The following is a 20,230-nucleotide window of genomic DNA, read 5'->3' as shown; positions in this document are numbered from 1 at the left end:
TTCTCCAAGGTCCAGTCTGCCCTTTCAGGTCAATACAAATGATCACCCAGTCCTTATCTCAAAGAAGAGAAGGAGAGGTTCTGTCTGTCCCCTGGCTAACATTTATCCAAGTGGTGGAGGTGGGGCATCGACTGCACATTTCTTCTGAAAAACAATGGGCATGCCAAAGAGGTTGACTGTGAAGAGCTGTGGGCCATCCTGGGGATGTGAAAGGCACACAGTCTTTCTATCGTTCATGATTCCATTTAAGTCTGTTCTCCACAGTGCACCAAAGCTTTATTGTGTATTCAGCTTCTGTTTCAAAGAGTTTTCTGTGGGACAACAATGGACTGGGTTCAAGTCTCACCTGCTCCTGAGGTGTGTAATAACATCTTTAAATAGGTTGATTAGAAAATATGTGGAAAGGTATTGGTTTTCTGTCCTTCTTTCATAAGAATGGAGCTGAAGCCCTGGAACTGAATTCCCACTGATGTCTTGTTCATTCCTGCTCATCTCCCTCATGGTGTCACCCATACCCCATCTCTGTAAACCCTTCAAACCTTAGAACACCCAAAATCTCCCACTCATCCAATTTTGACCTTGCATATCCTTGATATCCCTCAAACCACTTGCCCTTTCTTTAAGATTTACCTTAAAACCTAGTGCTTTGATCAAGCTTTTGGTCACTTGCCCAACTTTATGTGTCTTTGGCTCAGTGTTGATGTTGATTATGTGGCTGTGAAGCACCTTGGGACATTTTACTGCGTTATGAATACTATTATAAGACAATTTGTTATTTTATAGTCCTCTGGCTTTACGATTCAGGGTAACAGGACGCTCAAATTAAACACTGTAGGGAGGGGAAAAGATGTGTTGGTAAAATATGGCTTTGCCAGACTAGATTTATTGTTAGCAAAAGCCAGTCTGAAAAGTGTTAAGTGAGTAACAGCAGCTGACAACACAACAGAAGAATTTGGAGTGGAAAGGAAAGCGACAGATTGGGTAATGAAATGTGAGGCTGGATGAACACAGCAGGCCAAGCAGCATCCCAGGAGCACAAAAGCTGACGTTTCGGGCCTAGACCCTTCATCAGAGAGGGGGACGGGGAGAGGGAACTGGAATAAATAGGGAGAGAGGGGGAGGCGGACCGAAGAAATGAGATGGGCAGCTCAAGGCCATTCTTGGTGAGGACGCCCGACAGCACTTCCCTGCCCTTTCTTGAATAATGCCATGGGATCTTCTGCACATACTTGAGAGAGCAGATGGCACCTTGGTTTAAATATGTCATTGTAAAGCTGCCACCTCCAAGAATGGGGCACTCTCACTGTTTTAAATTGGAATACCAGCCTACATTGTATGGTCAACACTGTTCGGTCCTCAACACTTGACGTCCTGTCAGAGTGGTAGAAGTACTATGCATAAGAAGATATCAGGGGAGGTCGTAATAATGTCACTGGGCTAGTAATCCAGGATCCCAGGGTTATGTTCTGGGGACATGGCTTTGAAGCCCAATATGTTAAATGGTGAAATTTGAATTCATTGAAAAGCTGGCATAATGGTGACCATGCAGTGATTAAAAACTGTTCTGTTCACTAATGCCCTTTAAGGAAGGAAATCTGCTTTCTCTACTTGGCCTGGTCTACATTTGACTCCAGACCCATATCAATGTTCTTAACTGTCCTCTCAGCAATTAGGGATGGACAATTCAATACTGGCCTAGCCAGTGACACCATCCCATGAATGAATGAGAAAAGAACATCAGCTCACCAAAGGTTTGCTTAAGGAAAGAGATTTTAAGGAACTTCTTAAAAGAAAGAAAGTGAGATAGAGAAGCAGGAAGGAGTTGGCTAAGGTGCAAGCAACTGAAGGCTTATCTTCCAATGGCGCAGCAATTAAAATCAGAAACGCACACAAGAGGTCAGAATTAAAGGAGTGCACTTGGTTTAAATCATTCAGACAATTGTAGGGCTGGAGGGTATTGCAGAGATAGGGAAGGGTGAGGGATTTAAAAACAAGGATCAGAATTGAAAAATCAAGATGTTGCTTACTGGGGAGCCAGTGTGTGTCAGTGAGCATATGGGTGATAGGGGAAACAAGAATACATGTGGTTGAGATACAGTCCACTCCTTCACCAGTAAAGGAAGGCTAGCCTCAGCAGCAACTTGTTAACGTAAAGCAACCTCATGGCAACAGCTTCAGTGTTGAGCTACTTTGAGACAATAAAATCTAGATTCCGGCACAGCTTTCAGCATTAATCATGACATGGCTTTTTCACGAGCCGAAGGGTCTAGGCCCAAGACGTCAAGCTTTCCTGCTCCGATGATGCTGCTTGGCCTGCTGTGTTCACCCAGCTCTACACCTTGTTATCTCACAACTTTTTCACTACCTATTAGGAATCCATTTAGCCTAATGCTTTGAACTCAGTAATTTCAAAGTTATAAATATGCAGTAGTTTGTAAAACCGACTCTTAATATCTAAAGCTCTCTGATCGAAGGACTTTGAATTGTTTGTTCCTAAAATTAGGCAAATAATGTGGATGCACATTCTTTAATTTGTGGTGTAGACATTAATCAACCCCCTGCAGTCCCATGACAAAGCCACAGACTGTGTTAGCAACTTTATTCTCAAAGGCCCTATGATGCCATTAATACATCATTTATAGTGGATCCACTAGGCCTGTAGCATCCTAACTTTTAAAAAATAAATAAGAATTGACTTTATGTTGGTGGATGGGGTTGGGGTTTATGTTATACACTTAGAAACATTAATACTTCATATAAAAATGGCTACCAGAGGCTATGGTATGAGTTTAACATAGTTTTGCTGTGATGGCAACCATTATATTCCATCTGGTAGCTTCAGCGTCATCTGTCTACCCAAAGTCTTAGGGTTAGGCCCTGTGTAGAATGTTTCCCAACCTCTATCCCAACATCAGAGTCTGCAACCCAACTGGGAAACTTTACAGAATTTTGACTTTAACACCTTCTCCTCCAAGCCATTTCAGTCCAGTATGCTGTTTTTTGGAAACCCCTCGAAACACTAACTCTGTTTCTCCCTCCACAGATGCTGCCAGACCTGCTAAGTTTCGCTAAGTCTTTCTATTTTTATTTCAGTCGCTTCAGGAGTCTGACATCAAGCATAAGGATGATATCATTGGCCAGTGGAGGTGGTTTTGAGTGCGTTGTGACTTGTAATTTATCGTTCTGGGAGACTTTCTTGGCAACTAAGCTTGAATGAGCCATTCATCATCAATGTCCTAATCAACTTCCTCGCCAAATTCGCTGCTGCTCCTTTCCATCAAGCCCTAGAATCTTATATATTCTTGCAAGATCTGGATCTTTAAACTCACCTCTGAGAGATGGCACCTCCAACAACAGACCACTTGCTTGGTGCTGCATTCTCATATTGACTTAGATGAGGTGCACAAGTCTCTGAAGTGGAACTTAAACTCACTGGCCCAAAGCTAATGCTAAAACAGGTAGAGTTCTACTCCCCTGAGTCACAGATACAGCAGCTCTGATCTCTCAGCTACAGTCATCCTGCCAAAGTTCACTGAAAAATACTTTGGCTAACCTGCCTCGTGATGTCTCTAGGTTCAAGTTGCACACTAGGGGTTAAATACAAACAAAAAAAAGGCTGTTACACAGGGCACATGCTGCTATATTTTGGGTAAGCCATTAAACCAAGCTTCCTCCAACCCCTGTCTGCTTGGGTGGTTGTTAATGGTTACAAGAAGAAGCATAGGGGAGAACAGAAACAGGTTGCATCATTAATTCCTGAAGTGAACTGAATAACAATTTATGTTGGCTTATAGGAAAGAGGGGACTAAATGGTATCTTTTCCAGGAACCCAGCATGAACATGACCTGCTAAATAATCTCCTTCTGTACAACATATCTCTATTCTATAATGTGTTTATTCATGAACTCGGGACTTCACAAAGGTGAGAACTGGTAATACTTTGAATGGTATGCAATCTAGATTAAGGGGAAGTTACGGCATTGTGGTAGTGTCACTCAACTTTCAGACAACCAGATAATTCTCAGGGTTTGAGAGCCCACCTTTGCAGATGGTGAAATTTGAACTCAAATAAAAGCTGGAATTAAAAGTCTAATATTGACCAGATAACCACTTTCATAAAGTCAATTTGTTTCACTGAACTTGTCTCAGGAAGGAAGTCTGCCAACTTTACCTAGTCAGGCCAACGTGAGACTCCAGACCCACCGCAATGTGGTTGACTTTTAGCTGCCCTCTGAAATAACCTAGAAAGCCACTTACTTGTATCAAACAGTTAAACAGTCTCAGAAGCAAAGAAATGAACTGGAATGAAATGTCATCAGAAATGATAACGGCAAACTCAGCTTTACCGACCCAGGAAAGTCCTCCCCAGTAACATCTGAGGACAGCGGAAAATTGGGATAGCTGTCACACAGTCAGGCAACAGCATGACATTGTCATACTCATGGACATGTATACCTCAAAGATAAAATCCCAGACACCTACATCACCATACCTGGGTATGTCCTGTCCCACAGGAAGGTTTGCACAGGTAGTGACACAGTGGTAAACATTTGGGAGGGAGTTACCCTGGGAATCCTCAACATTGACTTTGGATCTCAAAAAGTCTCATGGCATCAGGTCAAAAATGAGTAAGAAAGCCTTTAGCTACTTGCCAGGTCTCCCTCAGCTGACAAATCTGAAAGCCACAAGCCATGAGTGTGATGGAATACTCCCCAGTTGCGTGGATGAGTGCATGTCCAACAACACATAAGATGCTAAACACCACCCAGGACAAAGCAACTTGCGTGATTGGCAGCACATCCACTCCTTAAATCACAGAGGTACAGTGCGTAGCACTGTGTACCATCCACATACAGCACTGTAACAGCTCATCAAGGTTCCTTTGGCAGGATTTTCCAAACATACGACCATTACCATCTAGAATGACAAGGACAGCTGACATATGGGAAGATCACCAGCTACAATTTTCTCCCATGGACACTCACCATCCTGAGTTGGAAATATATTGCTGCTTTTGCAGTGTCATTGGGTCAAAATCTTGGAAACCCCTCCCTTACATCATTCTAGGTCTACCTACACCAAATCGACTGCAGTAGTTCAAGAAGGCAGCTGACGATCACCTTTGCAACGGCAACAAGGAGCAGGCAATAAATACTGGCCAGTTGTTGATACCCATGTCTTCTGAATAAATAAAACAAAAACTATTTAAAGCACCAATTGTAATGGGTAAAAATGTATTCATTGTATTTGCAATTGTATACTTAACTGTTTGTCCTCAAAATGAAGATATATTTATGGCTTAAAACATATTCTCATTCTTACATTAAAGAAGGAAAGTCTTACATGTAACACTTTTCATGATCTCTGGATGCCAATTAAGTATTGCCAACGTAAATACAAGAAACATAGCAGCCAAATTTCATACAGCAAGTTCCCACTAACATCTATGCAACAGTAGCCCAATAATGTGTTTTAGTGAAGATGATTTGAGGATAAATTTTGACAAGGTTAGCATTCAACTATTTTATTTTACTTTCTTATGCAGTTTTGCCTCTTGTTTTAATTCAACAATTCCAGACACAAACCCATATGCCTAATGCAGGTCAGGACAGCAGGATGCCATGTTTGATACTGGCAATGCCTAAATGAATTGCCACATCCCAGAAACATTGCCTATCACTCATACCCATTTTGCTAGGCATCACCTGCATTTCAATGTTAAAATTTACAATATATACTGAGATTGAACAGTGACTTGTGATTTGGCAAAGCAGTGGGTATTTTCAATCACTTGAATATTTTAAATGCACAATAAGTTTTACCTTAACAGGCTGTTCATTGTTCTGTCACGAATCCCCATCCATGTTTCCAACTCCATTTAAATTCCTCTCACCACTTCAATCTTTCCCCTGTTGAAGACTTTAGCTCTTTTCTTCGATATGCCTTCAAAGACACAGGATGTCCCCTGTCACATTGTCCAAACAGGCGTAACTCATTGCATGTGAGAGATCTGATGAAGCTCTCTGATGAAGGGTCTAGGCCCGAAACGTCAGCTTTTGTGCTCCTGAGATGCTGCTTGACCTGCTGTGTTCATCCAGCCTCACATTTTATTAACTCATTGCATGTGCCTTTGTAAAGGGAGCAACAAAACCGAGCTTGTACCAGCCTCACCAAGTAGCACATAAACTTTAAGAACATCATGAGTGCCATCTGCATCTTTCCTTGAATATAAAATAGAATTTGAATGGGTCTTTTAGAGTTGTCAGGAAGCTCCATCAGCATAACCCATGAAGTAACGTGTTCCCAGCTGACCTTGGCAATGACCTGATTATCTCTACAGTCCAAACATCTGCACAGTTTCCACATAATGGTGTTCTCTCTCTTAGCTTTCCTTTGCTTTTTTGGGAGCATGGAAAGAAAGACTTTCATTATTATACAGCCTTTCATGGTCACTGGATATCTCCAAACACTTTACAGCCAATAAAGTATTTTTGAAATGTAGTCAATTTTATAATGTAGGAGAAACAACAGCTAGCTTTGACACAACAAGATCCCACAGACTGCAACACATAGCCTTCTCTTCATAGTGATGGCTGAGGGATAAATGTTGACCAGAACGCCAATGAGAGTTCCTTTATTCTTCTTCTCTGTAGTCACTAAGTCACTTCCATTCGATAACTTTCATTTCAGAGCATCAGATGTTTGCAATTCAAAAAAAGTGAGAGAAAAACAAGTTCACTTTTTCCCCTATATTTTGAAAGTCACTGCAAGTCATGTTGAGTACAATAATGCATCAGAATGGACTATGAAATGTTGTCAATCCATTGAGATGATCATGTCACTCGGATTTCCAAGCATATCTTGTTGTTGCAGGGAATATTAACATACAAATTACTTCAATAACAACTTAAATTTATATAGCACCTTAATGTGATACAATGGCCCAAGGTGCTTCAGAGACACAGTATAAAAGGATATGACACAGAGCCAAGAAAGGAGATATAAGGTCAGTTGAGCAAAAGTTTGGTCAAGGTGGTATGTTGGAAGAGGGAAAGACAGAAGTACAGAAGGAAAGGCATAAGGAGAACACTCCAGACTGTGGGGCCTGAAGTAATGGCCATCAACACTGAAGTAATGGCCATCAACACTGGAATAATTAAGGTCAGGGATAGTCAAAAGTCTGGATGTGGTGGCCATAGCCATCTTAAAGAATTGTGAGAGGTAGCCAACATGATCAAACACCCCTCCATCCCTGGTTATAACCTCTCTTCCAACTCTTGCGTTGGGCAGAAGGTACAAAGATTAAACACACAGATTCAAGAACAGCTTGTTCCCTGCTGTTGTTAAACTTCCAAATGGACCTCTCAAATTTTAAACTTAATGTAGATCTCACGCTCCGCAGCCATGACATTGTAATCCTCACCACAGCTCTATTACCCTAATGCACTTCGTATAATGATCTGCCTGTACTGCATGCAAAGCCAAACTTTTCACTGTATCTACATACATGTGACAATAATAAATCAAATCAAATCAAAAATCAAAAATATGGTCAAGACTCTGGAGGAATTTGAAAAGAGGGATGCGAATTTTAAAGTGGTCACTTTTTGACTTGGATATAATAGTGGATTGGTGACATTTTAATAACTAGACTAGTAATCCAGAGAGAGAAAAAAACAAGAAACTGCGGATGCCGAAAGTCAGAAACAAAATCAGAAATTGCTGGGAAAACTTCAGCAATTTTGAGTTGCATCTGTGGAGAGAAAGCGTAATGTTTCTGAATCAGTGTCCCTTCTTCACAACAGTAATCCAGACATCCAGCTGTAACTGAATTGAGTCCATAAGACCATAAGACATAGGAGTGGAAGTAAGCCCATTCAGCCCATCAAGTCCACTCTGCCATTTAAATCATGGCTGATGGGCATTTCAACTCCACTTCCCTGCACTCTCTCCGTAGCTCTTGATTCCCTGTGAGATCAAGAATTTGTCAATCTCTGCCTTGAAGGCATCCAACGTCCCGGCCTCCACTGTACTCCGTGGCAATGAATTCCACAGGCCCACCACTCTCTGGCTGACGAAATTCAAGGATTCAAACCCAACACGTCAGTTACCAGTTCTGAGGAAGGGTCACTGGGACTCGAAACATTAACTCTGATTTTTTTTTCATCACAGATGCGACCAGACCACTAAACTTTTCCAGCAACTTCTGTTTTTGTGCATCAGTTACTGGAATTTAAATTAATGAGCAAACCTGGATTTGAAAGTCTCGATAATGATCACCATAAAACTGATGTAATTTCAAACAAAAACTGTGGTTCACTAATATTCTTTAAGTAAGAAAGTCTGCAGTTCTTACCTTGCCTGGCCTACGTGTGACTCCAGGCCTACTGCAATGATGCTGATCCTCAATCACAGTCTGAAATGGCCACTCAGTTCAAGGGCAATTATGGCTGAGCAACAAATACTGAAAAATAAGTTAATAAAAAGTTACTGTGGATGCTGGAGATTTGAATTAAATGCAGAAAACGCCTGAGAAACTTGGCAGGTCTGACAGCATTTCTTGGAGTGAAAATGTCAATGTCGATCAGGGAGCAGAGGGTGAGAAGTGAACAGGAGAGGAGGGGAGAATAAATTGTAAATTCATAATATTATATGCATTTAATTAGCTATCTATATGTGTTCTTGCAGTGTTATCAAATTAACTTTATACCGTCCCCCTTCCAATCCAGTTGAAGTATTCAGTCAATTATTTACTTTAATGGCTGCTTTACAATCCTTTGATCTGGATCTATTTTCCCACGCCGTCCCTCCATTTAGTTGGGATAATCAATCTTTTTAGTGTAAAAAATGAACTTATAGCTGCAGGCTCATGCTAACGAAGTATTATTCATTTTTAAATTGTAATGTCCAGCCCTTGAATCATGAGTGTATAACGATGATGAGCGATTTACAATAAAGCTGATTAGCGATGTGATAAACCCCACTGTAATGCAGAGAAAAACACAGGACGGGGACAGGTCACGCAAGTCGCTTTCATCTCAGCCCGACTGGCTCCGAACTGTAAATGGACCCTCTCAAATGTTTTTCTCTCGCTGGGTGTATATGCATGAAGAAGCCCTTCAAAAGTCCAGTCTGTCACTTCTGCACATCTGAGGGATCCATTCGAGCGAAACATCGAAACCCAACAGTGGCACTGAATAATTTGACAATTGCAAAGGCAAATGTAACACCGCTGGCTTAAACAAAAATGGAGATTACAAGTAAAATTTCCATTGTCTTGTAAAACTAATTACTACCTGTCATATGGGTCATGGAGGGCCTACATTAGCAGAATAATGGCTTTCGATCTGTCTGGGGTAGTGTGGGCAGTTAATATGCATTGGGAGGTTGTATATAAAGAGCCAGCACACACACACACACACACATACAGGGACTGTCTCTTGCATCCGGAGAAATGCAGTTCCCAGTACTGCTCGCATTGCTTTCTATCTCAATGGTCCGGGCCATTCCAGCAGGCAAGTGGCCCTGGCGTGTGCTGGAGAGCAAACCGGGCCCCCCGGCCAGTTTCAGGGAGGTGGCTGCCTTTATCAAGCGCCTGGAGGCACGCAACATTAGCCTGAGCCTGCCCTCGCACATGCTCAGCCTGTACCGCAGTTACAGCTCGGGCAATTACAGCGGCCTTTTGGCCCACGAACGGCCCGTGTTACCGGAGGCGGACACCGTGCGGAGCCTGGTGGCAAAAAGTAAAGTAATTTTTTGTTTTATTAATTTCCCCCTCTTTCTCCTCCTCGCTGGGTCTGCGCTTTGGGTTTCGATTTGTCGTTTTTGATGTGGCCGCTGACTTCCCTCAAATCTCTGTCTCTCTCTCCCAGACACAGCCAGTCCAGGACAATCCACATTCAGGGTTTTGATGTCTTTGAACGGGGTTGGGCTGGTGGGTCACTGGTTGATCGGAAGATCAAGGCGTGTCTCAGGACCTGGGGCTGGAATGTCTGCCTCTTTTTCAGAACCCTTTTGTAGACAGTTTACCGCAGGGATTGACATTCGCCAATCCACATTCAGATGTACAGAGACCGGCTTCTCCTTCCGAAACGTTGTTAATTAAACAATTTGATGCGAGGCAAATCAAAGACTTTTTTTTGGTTTTAACATGTGCAGTTTGGAAAAGAGACCTTACCTTTAGACCCTCCACAGCACATCTCAAAACAATTTAACAATGATGTGCTGTCTAGACGTGTAGCAACAGGCATCGTGTTCGTAAGATTGCAAAATGCTTAAGATTTCCAAAAATTATTTTGTAGCACCTGGGCATCTCTGTTCATCCAGCTCCACACTCTATTATCAGTGTTTGTTGCCTGTTGTTTTTGGCTTGCTGGGCTGTTTTTTTATTTTCAGAAGATTTGAATGGAAATGGGGAAAATCCTTTACAGCTGGTCCAGACAGTTGGAAATGAGAAAGATGGGTAACTCAGTTTGAGATGGTTCTTCGCTGTGAGAGATTCCCTGTATCGTTATGGCGATGAGCTGCTCTGTTGCCAACAACGAGGAATGTTGCTGATTTTGGGTAACCACCTCAGGAGAACTTTCCCTTCTCAGGAGTGTGCCTGTGTATTTGACACAAGTGGGTGGTGGCTGGGTTATGTGCCTCCAGTAAAGGGAGCTGGTTTCTGGAAAATGTAGGAAGCCCTTTTTGGGGTGTGGGCTGTTGTTGGATGAAGAGCAGGGGGAAACTGCGGCAGAATTCCTCACATCAGCCCAGCACTCATGGTCAATAGTTGTTAATGGGATCATAAATAAATGGTCTGTCTGCTCTTTCAAGCTGATGTGCTATTTCCTGTGAGATTTTTAAAAAAGAAAACATAACTGTCACAGGATTTGTTCGGGCAGATAGAGGAAGGATATTTCCCTTGGTGTCTTGGAGTCATAGAGTTGTACAGAATGGAAACAGACCCTTTGGTTCAACTTATCCCTACCGACCAGAAATTCTAAATTAATCTAATCCCATTTGCTCACATTTGGCCCATGTTCCCCTAAACCCTCCTTATTCATACACCCATCCAGGTGACTTTTGAATGTTGTGGTTTTCCCAGCCTCCACCACTTCCTCCGGCAGCTCATTCCATACACGCACTACCTTCTGCGTAAATCTAGGCCGTCCAGTTTTGCACTCCCCTACCATCGGATAAATAAACCTTATTATTCACCCTATTCATGCCACTTATGATTTTATAAAACTCTAGGTCACCTCTCAGACTTTGTCACTCCAGGGAAATCAGGCCCAGCCTATTCAGCCTCTCCCTATAGCTCAAACCCTCCAATCCTGGCAACATCCTTGTGAATTTTTTCTGAACCGTTTCAAGTTGGGACAGGGAAGAAGAGGAATTTCTTCTCTTAGACGGTGATGAAATTTTGGAATTCTATGCCCCAGAAGGGTGTGGAGGCTCAGTCATTGAGTATGTTTAAAACAGAGATTGATATATTTCTAGATACTAAGGACCTGAAGGGATATGAGGATAGTGCAGGAAAATGACACTGAGGTAGAAGATCAGCCATTAGTTGAATAGCAGTGCTAACTTAGTTGACTGAATAGCCTACTTCCACTCCTAGTTTCTAATTTCTGAGACATATCAGCACTTCCGGTTAATAATTCCACAGAGTCACCTGCATGTGCCACACTGCCTCAGCTATATCTACAGTTTCAATCTCTACTCTTCTTGCCTTCCTCCACAATTGGTCCTGACTTCCAATTGGTTTCCACAGATGCTGGATCTCTTTCACGATTCTTGGCAATGTGTACTAGCAAACTATTGGGCCATTAGGGACATCACAGACGAACCAATCCTATCCTCACCGACTGTCCACAAATCCCAGTGTGGTGATCAAGAGTGGGAACCTTGATTGATACTTGCCACTCCATAGCGTGGGACTGACTAGGTAACTGAAGGTCCCAACCCAAGACATCAATTTTCCTACTCCTCTGGTGCTTTCTTGAGCTCCGCGCTGTGTTCCTTGAGCTCCGCGCTGTGTTCCTTGAGCTCCGCACTGTTATCTGACTCCAGCATTGGCACTTCTTAGTATCCCTCACAAACCTTACTGTAGCTTTAGAGGAGATCAGCTGACACAGCTCAGTCTAGGGATTGAAAACAGAATTTGTTCTGTTTTGTTTGGCTCAGTATCACACTGGCAGGATGGTTAGTTGCTGAGCTATCGTGGATGCTTCCATCCTTTTTGTCAAATGGATCGAAACCAAGTAATCAAGTCTGAAACGAGACACAATTCTTTTCCTTGCAAGGAGATTATTCGAAGGATACAGCCTTCCTGAACTCTGCGCCAAACGCTGCCCTTTGTGTCCCAGCAGTGCCTGTTTTGCCAACCCTTTAGCACATCAGCTAACAAAACCAAAATTAACAAGTTAACCACCTTTTAAAAGGGAAGAGCCTTTTTACACTCTGAGTAAATCAAATGAACAAAATAAGCAAATTAATAAATTGACAGCTCCATAAGGGGGCAAGTTCCTTTTATATGCTTGCCTTTGTTGCTCAGTCCTTTGAATATAGAGTTGGGAAGCTGTGTTGAAGTTGTACAGGACATTGGTGAGGCCTCTTCTGGAGTACTGTGTCCAGTTCTGTTTGCACAGTTATAGGAAGGATATTAGCAAGCTGCAGAAGGCTCAGAAGAGATTTACCAGGATGTTGCTGGGTATGGAAGGTTTGAGTTATAAAGAAAGGCTGGACAGGCTGGGACTTTTTTCACTGGAATGCAGGGAGTTGAGAGGTGACCTGATAGTAATTTATAAAATAATGAGTGGTATAGATAGAGTTAATGGGAGTTGTCTTTTCCCTCGGATGAGGGAATTCAAGACCGGGAGCACGTTTTTAAAGTGAGAGGAGAGAGATTTAAAAAAGACATAAGGGGCAAATATTTTACACAGAGGGTGCTTCATGGGTGGAATGAACTTCCTGAGGAAGTGTTAGATGCGGGTACAATTACAACATTTAAAGGACATTTGGAGAAGTACATGGATAGGAAAGATTTGGAGGTATATGGGGCAGGAAGACCAAAGAGTCTGTTTCTGTGTTGTATGACTCTAAGACTATAGGTGCTCAAAGACAATCAATCACTTGTTTACCTGGTGGCGATTAATCAAAACTATATAATAATTCACATGAATGGAATCTGTTGCATGGGCTGAGTTGAATTTTATTGCACTTTCAGTCATTTCAAGTCAAAATGTTTTATAATATGCTTTCTCAAATTTTATGAATAAAGTATATATGTTGAAAAACTATATGATTAACATGGCATTAATAATCTTGATTAATCACTGCTGTTTACTTGTCGCCAGGTTTCCATCACAATGGAAGCCGGTGGATTGTCACCTTTGACATGTCCATGCTCGCAGCCAATGAGAAGCTTCAGTTTGCCGAGTTGAGGATCAGTGTGCCTGCCTTTGCAGAGTCCTGCTCTCTCCTGGAGCTCCATCACCAATCAGAGTATCCATGCGGACCAGCTACCTGTCAGGACCAGCTCTTCTTGGGCTCCTTCCCTCCTGCCTCAGTGCTGGAGGATGCTGAAGGCTGTGCCATTTACAATGTCACCAACATCCTGAGGCACTGGATCAACCGCAGAAAGCCCAGAGGCAGGGGCAGGCTCACTGGACTCCAGTGGCCAGAGAGCCCAGTCTGCAGAAGCAAGAGGTCCCTCCCCTCCACCAGAACTGACAGCAAGACAGAGACCAAGGAAACAGCACTGCTGCTGGTGTTTTCCCAGAGACCTGAGCAGAGCTGCTCAGAGAGTTCCTCACTGCTGAAAGACGCCAATAGCTCCAAACATGTGCGGAAGCCCCGAAAGAGAAAGGGATGCTGGCTGAAGCCGAAGGGCCAGGTGGTACGGCAACAAAAGAGGACTTGTGTCAGAGGGCATAGGAAGGGTAGGGCTGAACACAGCGGAACCCCTATTCGACGCCGTCCCCGGCATCACAGTAGGGATGGCAAACTGATCCGATGCCGGAGAATTGATTTTCATATCAAATTCGATAAGATCGGCTGGGGTGCCTGGGTTATCTTTCCGAAGATGTATAATGCTTTCCGCTGCGAAGGAGAATGCCCATCACCATCTGGGGAGAATGCCAAACCCACCAACCATGCTTACATGCAGGTAATGTCACTTCCCATGTTAGTCACCCATCTCTTCCCTTTAATGCCTCATTAAATGTTACATTTAACTGCCTGAGATTTTCCACCTTGCATCTGAAATACTCTGCATTGAATTTTGGTGCAACAAACAAAGGTAGGGGTTATACCATTAGTCATAGCGCCTTGGGTATTTTTGTAGAACAGAAGGACCCAGGGCTGCAGGTACATAATTCTTTGAAGTTTGCATCACCTATAGACAGGGTGATTAAAAAGGCATTTGGCATCCTTGCCTTCATTGCTCAGCCCTTTAGTATAGGAGCTGGGAAGGCATGTTGATGTTGTACAGAACATAAGTGAGGCCTCTTCTGAAATGTTGTGTCCAATTCTGGTCGCCCAGTTATAGGAAGGATATTATTAAGCTGGAGAGAGTTCAGAAGATATTTACCAGGATGTTGCCGAATATGGAAGGTTTGAGTTATAAAGAAAGGCTGGAACTTTATTCACTGGAGCACAGGTCGAGGGGCGAACCTTACAGAGGTTTATAAAATAATGAGGGTTATAGATAGTCAACGGTAGTTGTCTTTTCCTCGGGATGGGGGTGGGAGGCAGATTTTTAAGGTGAAAGGAGAAAGATTTTAAAGACACACGGGACAAGCATTTTACACAGAGCGGTTCATGTGTGGAATGAACTTGCTGATGAAGTAATGGATGTGGGTACAATTACAACATTTAAAAGACATTTGGATAAGTGTTTGGGGGGATATGGGCCGTGAACAGGCAAAGGGACTAGTTTAGTTTGGGATTACGGTCGGCATGGACTGGTTTGACCGAAGGGTCTGTTTCCTTGCTGAATGACTCTATGACCCTATGGTACAGTGTCCATATGATGTAAAGGAAATACAGGCATGAGAGAAGGTGCAAATAGATGTACAAGCATGACACCAGAATTGAGGTTTGGACCAGGAAGGACTGAACAGGCTGTGGCTCTTTTCTCTAGAAAAGCTAAGACTAAGGGGTGACTGAACAGGAGAGATTTAAGGTCGTTAGATACAGGGAAAATGCTTCCAATTGTTAGGGAGTTTTGTCACACTGCAAAGAATAAGTGACAATTCTGAATAAAAAATCATGAGCATGTCAAACTTCTGACCACACGGAACAGTTGGCGTAGATAACATAGCTGCATTAAGGAGAAATTGTATAAAACACGAGGGAAAAGGGAAAGGAAAGTTATGTTGCTAGTGTGTCCTGGGAAGAGACTCTCATAGAGCATATTAGTTGGATTGAACAGCCTGTTTCTGTGCTGCAATTATTCTTTAATGGATGCAACTGTTAGAACTATAGAAACATGCAGTGCAAGAAAAGGCCATTTGGCCCACCGTGCCCATGTAGGCTCTTGGAAAGAGCTATCAAATGAATCCTACTTCCTGACCACATTCTTTTCCCATATTTTAGACCTCATTTTAGCCATTCAGTGCCGTATTCAGCCAATTTCCCATTTGGAAGTTACATTTGTGACTCATCAAGGTTCCTTAGGCAGCACCTGTCCAACCTACAATCTCTACTGGCCAGTAGATGATGCCTGGGAACACCTCCACTTGCAAGTATTCTTCCAAGCCACATGGCTTAAAAATATATTGTTGTTCCCTAAGTGATGCTGGGTTGAAATCCTGGAACTTCCTCCTAAAAGCACTGTGACTGTCCCTCCACTTCAGTGACTGCAATGATTGAAGACAGCTGATCATTATCTTAAGGGTGAAAATGGGTATGAGCAATAAATGCTGGCCTGCCCAGTAATACCACATTCGTTTCTACCACCCTCTCAGTTGGTGCATTTTTACACAAATCCCAAATTTCAGCTTTTTCTTGCAGCTGCCTACTTGTCCCACATGTTGAGTTGGCATTGATACAGTCCAAGCACACATTATAAATCTGCATGCGTATGTACTTCTCCATCTTAAATTAGATTGACTGTACTTAAACTCAATATTCTTAAGGTCTGGCACTATTATCCCAATTCAGTCTTATTGGAAACCTTAAAATAACAGCAGCTAACTAACAATTTTATAGTTCCTTACTGGCAATAGAACAATTCAAGCCTTTCACAGCATTGTACTGCAAAATTAGACCCTAAACCATATAGGTGATGTTTGTTCTGAAGAAGGGTCACCTGAACCGAAACATCAACTCTACTTTCTCTCCATATTTGCTTCCAGACCTGCTGAGTTTCCACGGCAATTTCTGATTTTGTTGAAGATGATATTTGGGCAGGTTGATAAAAAGCTGTGGGTCTTAAAGGGTGTCTAAAAGGATGAGAGAGTTGGAGAGATGGCGAGCTTTAGAGAAATGATGATAAGCTTTGGGCCCAGGCAGTTGAAGGCGTGACCACCAAAGGAAGGGAAATTAAAGTCCAGGATATTTTAGTGATCAAATTTCAACTTGCAAAGGGATTACAGAGATAGGGAGGGTCAAGGCCATGTCTTTGAAAACAAGGATGAGGAATTTACAATCAAGACATTCCTTGATGGCGATCATAATGTTATAGATATTGCAGAATACAGGCCATTCAGCTCCTTACACCTAGTGCTGGACCAGCTCTTTAACTACAGCTTTCTATTGTAATCCTACTTTTCCTGCCCATACCCACATTTTTTACATTCTTCATAACAAATATTTATTCAGTTTTCTTAAAATTATACCAGACATAAGTGACATTTGGATGACTTTTATTTGAACAGCAACAATGCACAGGTTTTGGGCAAATGGCAGGAGAGTGGCATTAAATTACAAAGTTGATTCAGTGTGTCAATGCAGGCACAATTGGCTGAATGGCCTCATTCTGCATCGTAACAATTCTGATTCTGTGGATCTTGTCCTTTCATCTTTACAATTTGAAGCGTAATGTAGTTCATCAGATGCGTGGTTTCCTGTCTTGTCTTGGTAGAGATTCTTTGTGAACTGAGTTAGTCTATCAAAGTTCAGTTTTCATGGAAAGACTCTTGCAGGGTTAAACTGCTCATATCAATTGATTATAACTTGTAATCTCAAATAGACTGGATTGTTGGTATAGCAACAACTTCATGCTGATGTGGTGAATTCTTTGCTCTTCTGGGCTCGGGACTTGTTACTGAGGACCACTATTGATAAGGGTAGCATTACTCTGTATTTAACCATAGGCTGAGCTATGATGACCTCCAAAAGCAAGTAACCTCCCCAAGACCAATGCTCTGGTTCATACCTACAAAATGACAGCTGCTATGTTGATTTGCACCTTTAGGAGGACAAACATATACCGTGAACTGGAAAACTAAAATTCTAAGTAAACATTTCTTCAGTAACAATATGGAAAAAGAGTTTTGACTAATTTTCACCAATTATACCATTATATTTTCAGAGTCTGCTCAAATTCCATCGCCCCACACTGGTGCCAGCCCCTTGCTGTGTTCCCATCAAAATGAGTCCTATGAGTATGCTGTACAAGGAAAACGGTGAGGTGGTGTTGCGTCACCACGAGAACATGGTCGTACAAGAATGTGGCTGCCGCTGATGAAGTTACCTGCTTTCATTTCACCAGTGTTATGAAATCAACAAGGGTAGTGATGTACATTGGGTCTCTGCTCTGCTGTGATGCCTCGTACAACTGAACTGCCAAATAGCCAAATCTGGGCTTGGAGTAGTGTCAAGGTTGAAGACTGAAACAATTTCTGTTGGCAGTGCCAGGTTTTGACTGAACTGTGATGATTCCAGCAGTCAGTTGGACATTGGAGGATGCCTGGTGATACTAATTCTCAGGAAAGAGACCATGCCTCCATAAATGTAAGGCATGGATAGCAGGAAAGGGGATGGAACAGAAAGATAGAAACACGTATGATTGTGAGATATTGTAAATGATCAAACTTGAAAATGATTTCTGATTTTTTTGAGCTCTTGTTTAACATGCAATGTCTCCATTTAAATAAAGCGCTTATCAATTGTGTTGATTCTTGATTATTCCCTCAAGCTTAGTCCATTCACTTTTCTTTTAATACACCCTAAATCTACTTTGTTATCACTGTGGGTAAAACAAAGTGGTGCAGCATATTTGTAAAAATTTCACATTTAATTGTGTACCATTGAATTAGCAATAGTTAATCCTAGTGGCCTGTGGGCTTGTGGAGGCACAAGAAGGAAGGAATCTTATCAGGGCACCACTACAATAATTTTATAATGAAGCTCTAAGCGTATGTGTGTTTATTCTGAAAGTTGAAAAGTGGTTTGCCAATGTGTGTGAAATAAACCTCTGAACAGATTTTGTACCAACAAGTGGCATAAACAACCTTTAGGATAGGTTTGTGTCTGGCAAGTGGAAAATTTAGTGGTTATCCTTCAATTTTATGATACATTGCTCAGTAACAACTTGCAGGTACCATAAAAGTTAGCATTGTGAGTTATTTGGAAATGTTATTTTGAAATTGACACCTACATTGAGTGGGAAAAGTGGAAAAAGCAAACTGTAAAATCTAGAAACTAAGTTGCTGTTTTGGAAATTAAAAGCATTTTTTTCACTGGCAAGGATTTTTTTTCTAAAACAAACAGCAAATGGTGGATGCCTCAGCATCATGCCACCCATTTCTAAGCTTCTGTCCTTCTCTAAATTAAAATTAAATTTCAGTGATCAACATCTCTGAAAAGCACAGCTGCCAGAGTACTAGCCTTCTGATTGAGTAGCAAAGTCTCTTTCCCTAACTGGTTACATACTGTGAAAGATGGTAATTATGACGGCTACTAGAGAAATAGATTACAAGGTAAAAAGATCTGCAAGCGCTGTGCAGAGCAAAACCGGAAAGATGGCCTTCCAATTTGCCATAGTTTGTGGGCAGCAAGTTTAATGGGATAATGGCAGGTAGTCTTACCCAGAACACACTGCGGAATAGAATACGGCCTATTCAAAATGGCGGCGCCATGGCCACTTATCATAGGAGCAGAGCATGATGCGGCCTGAAGTGGGCGCGGTAATAACCCGCGCGTCATAGGGCGGAGCTTCCAGTGTTGCCAACCTTTAGGATTGAGCAAGGAATTAGTATGGACGTATCATTTGTCTATTCTTCAAATACTTTAGTTAATTGGAAAAATATTTAAAAAGTGCATATTTTAGTGAATAGGCTGCTTGTAGATTTTGCAATGAAAGCTTCAAGAAAATGTCCAACCAGAATTGACAAATCCCAGAATCAGCAAATACCAGGAATGTCAAAACGCAGAATTGGCAAACTTCAAATTCCAGAATTCACAAATCCTAGAACTGGTAAAATGCAAGTATTTGGCAATCCCACAACTAGCCAACCCAGAATTTTTTTTTCATTCACAGGATGAGGGTATCACTGGATAACCCAGTATTTATTGCCCATCCCAAATAGTTAAGAGTCAACCACAATGTGTGGGTCTGGAGTCATGAAGGCCAGACCAGGTAAGGATGGCAGTTTCCTTCCCGAAAGGGCAATAGTGAACCAGATAGGTCCCCCCGCACACCCCCCCCCCCCAACAATTAGCAATGGATTTATGGTCACCATTAGGTGATTAATTCCAGATTATTATTGAATTCAAGTCTGCTGAGGCAGCATTTGAACCCAGATCCCCAGGACATTATAATAAAATGTGAGGCTGGATGAACACAGCAGGCCAAGCAGCATCTCAGGAGCACAAAAGCTGACGTTTCGGGCCTAGACCCTTCATCAGAGAGGGGGATGGGGGGAGGGAACTGGAATAAATAGGGAGAGAGGGGGAGGCGGACCGAAGATGGAGAGTAAAGAAGATAGGTGGAGAGGGTGTAGGTGGGGAGGTAGGGAGGGGATAGGTCAGTCCAGGGAAGACGGACAGGTCAAGGAGGTGGGATGAGGTTAGTAGGTAGCTGGGGGTGCGGCTTGGGGTGGGAGGAAGGGATGGGTGAGAGGAAGAACCGGTTAGGGAGGCAGAGACAGGTTGGACTGGTTTTGGGATGCAGTGGGTGGGGGGGAAGAGCTGGGCTGGTTGTGTGGTGCAGTGGGGGGAGGGGATGAACTGGGCTGGTTTAGGGATGCAGTGGGGGAAGGGGAGATTTTGAAACTGGTGAAGTCCACATTGATAC

The 20,230-nt window shown here is 42.5% G+C and overlaps 2 protein-coding genes across 2 annotated transcripts in view; one reads left to right on the top strand and one right to left on the bottom strand.

The window, feature by feature from the left end:
- LOC125467593 (paladin) overlaps window positions 1–9,585 on the bottom strand; it is a 283,522-nt gene extending 273,937 nt beyond the window's left edge. The window contains exons 1-3 of the mRNA XM_059640277.1: window positions 9,429–9,585; window positions 8,357–8,464; window positions 5,823–6,678 (exon numbers count right to left, since the gene is read on the bottom strand). Of these exons, the coding sequence (XP_059496260.1) occupies window positions 5,823–5,878 (56 nt within the window). The 5' untranslated portion in view covers window positions 5,879–6,678; window positions 8,357–8,464; window positions 9,429–9,585. The remainder of the gene's footprint in view (window positions 1–5,822; window positions 6,679–8,356; window positions 8,465–9,428) is intronic.
- On the top strand, window positions 9,442–18,087 carry ndr2 (nodal-related 2). The gene is made up of 3 exons (XM_048563657.2): window positions 9,442–9,743; window positions 13,344–14,155; window positions 17,525–18,087. The coding sequence occupies exons 1-3, from the start codon at window positions 9,455–9,457 to the stop codon at window positions 17,675–17,677; spliced, it is 1,254 nt and encodes a 417-aa protein (XP_048419614.1). The 5' UTR covers window positions 9,442–9,454; the 3' UTR covers window positions 17,678–18,087.
- Window positions 18,088–20,230: the final 2,143 nt, after the last annotated feature.

Source organism: Stegostoma tigrinum, chromosome 37 (genome assembly GCF_030684315.1).
Source record: "Stegostoma tigrinum isolate sSteTig4 chromosome 37, sSteTig4.hap1, whole genome shotgun sequence".
NCBI classification, from domain to species: Eukaryota; Metazoa; Chordata; class Chondrichthyes; order Orectolobiformes; family Stegostomatidae; genus Stegostoma; species Stegostoma tigrinum.
Note: the sequence above shows the minus strand (reverse complement) of the source record. Positions and strands in the feature narration are given on the sequence as shown.

Excerpts from the sequence above, each read along its gene's own strand:
- ndr2 (XM_048563657.2), top strand. The coding sequence starts at position 9,455 with ATGCAGTTCCCAGTACTGCTCGCATTGCTTTCTATCTCAATGGTCCGG. Across the intron at positions 9,744-13,343 it reads GCGGAGCCTGGTGGCAAAAA|GTTTCCATCACAATGGAAGC; the intron begins GTAAAGTAATTT and ends ACTTGTCGCCAG. Across the intron at positions 14,156-17,524 it reads CCAACCATGCTTACATGCAG|AGTCTGCTCAAATTCCATCG; the intron begins GTAATGTCACTT and ends TTATATTTTCAG.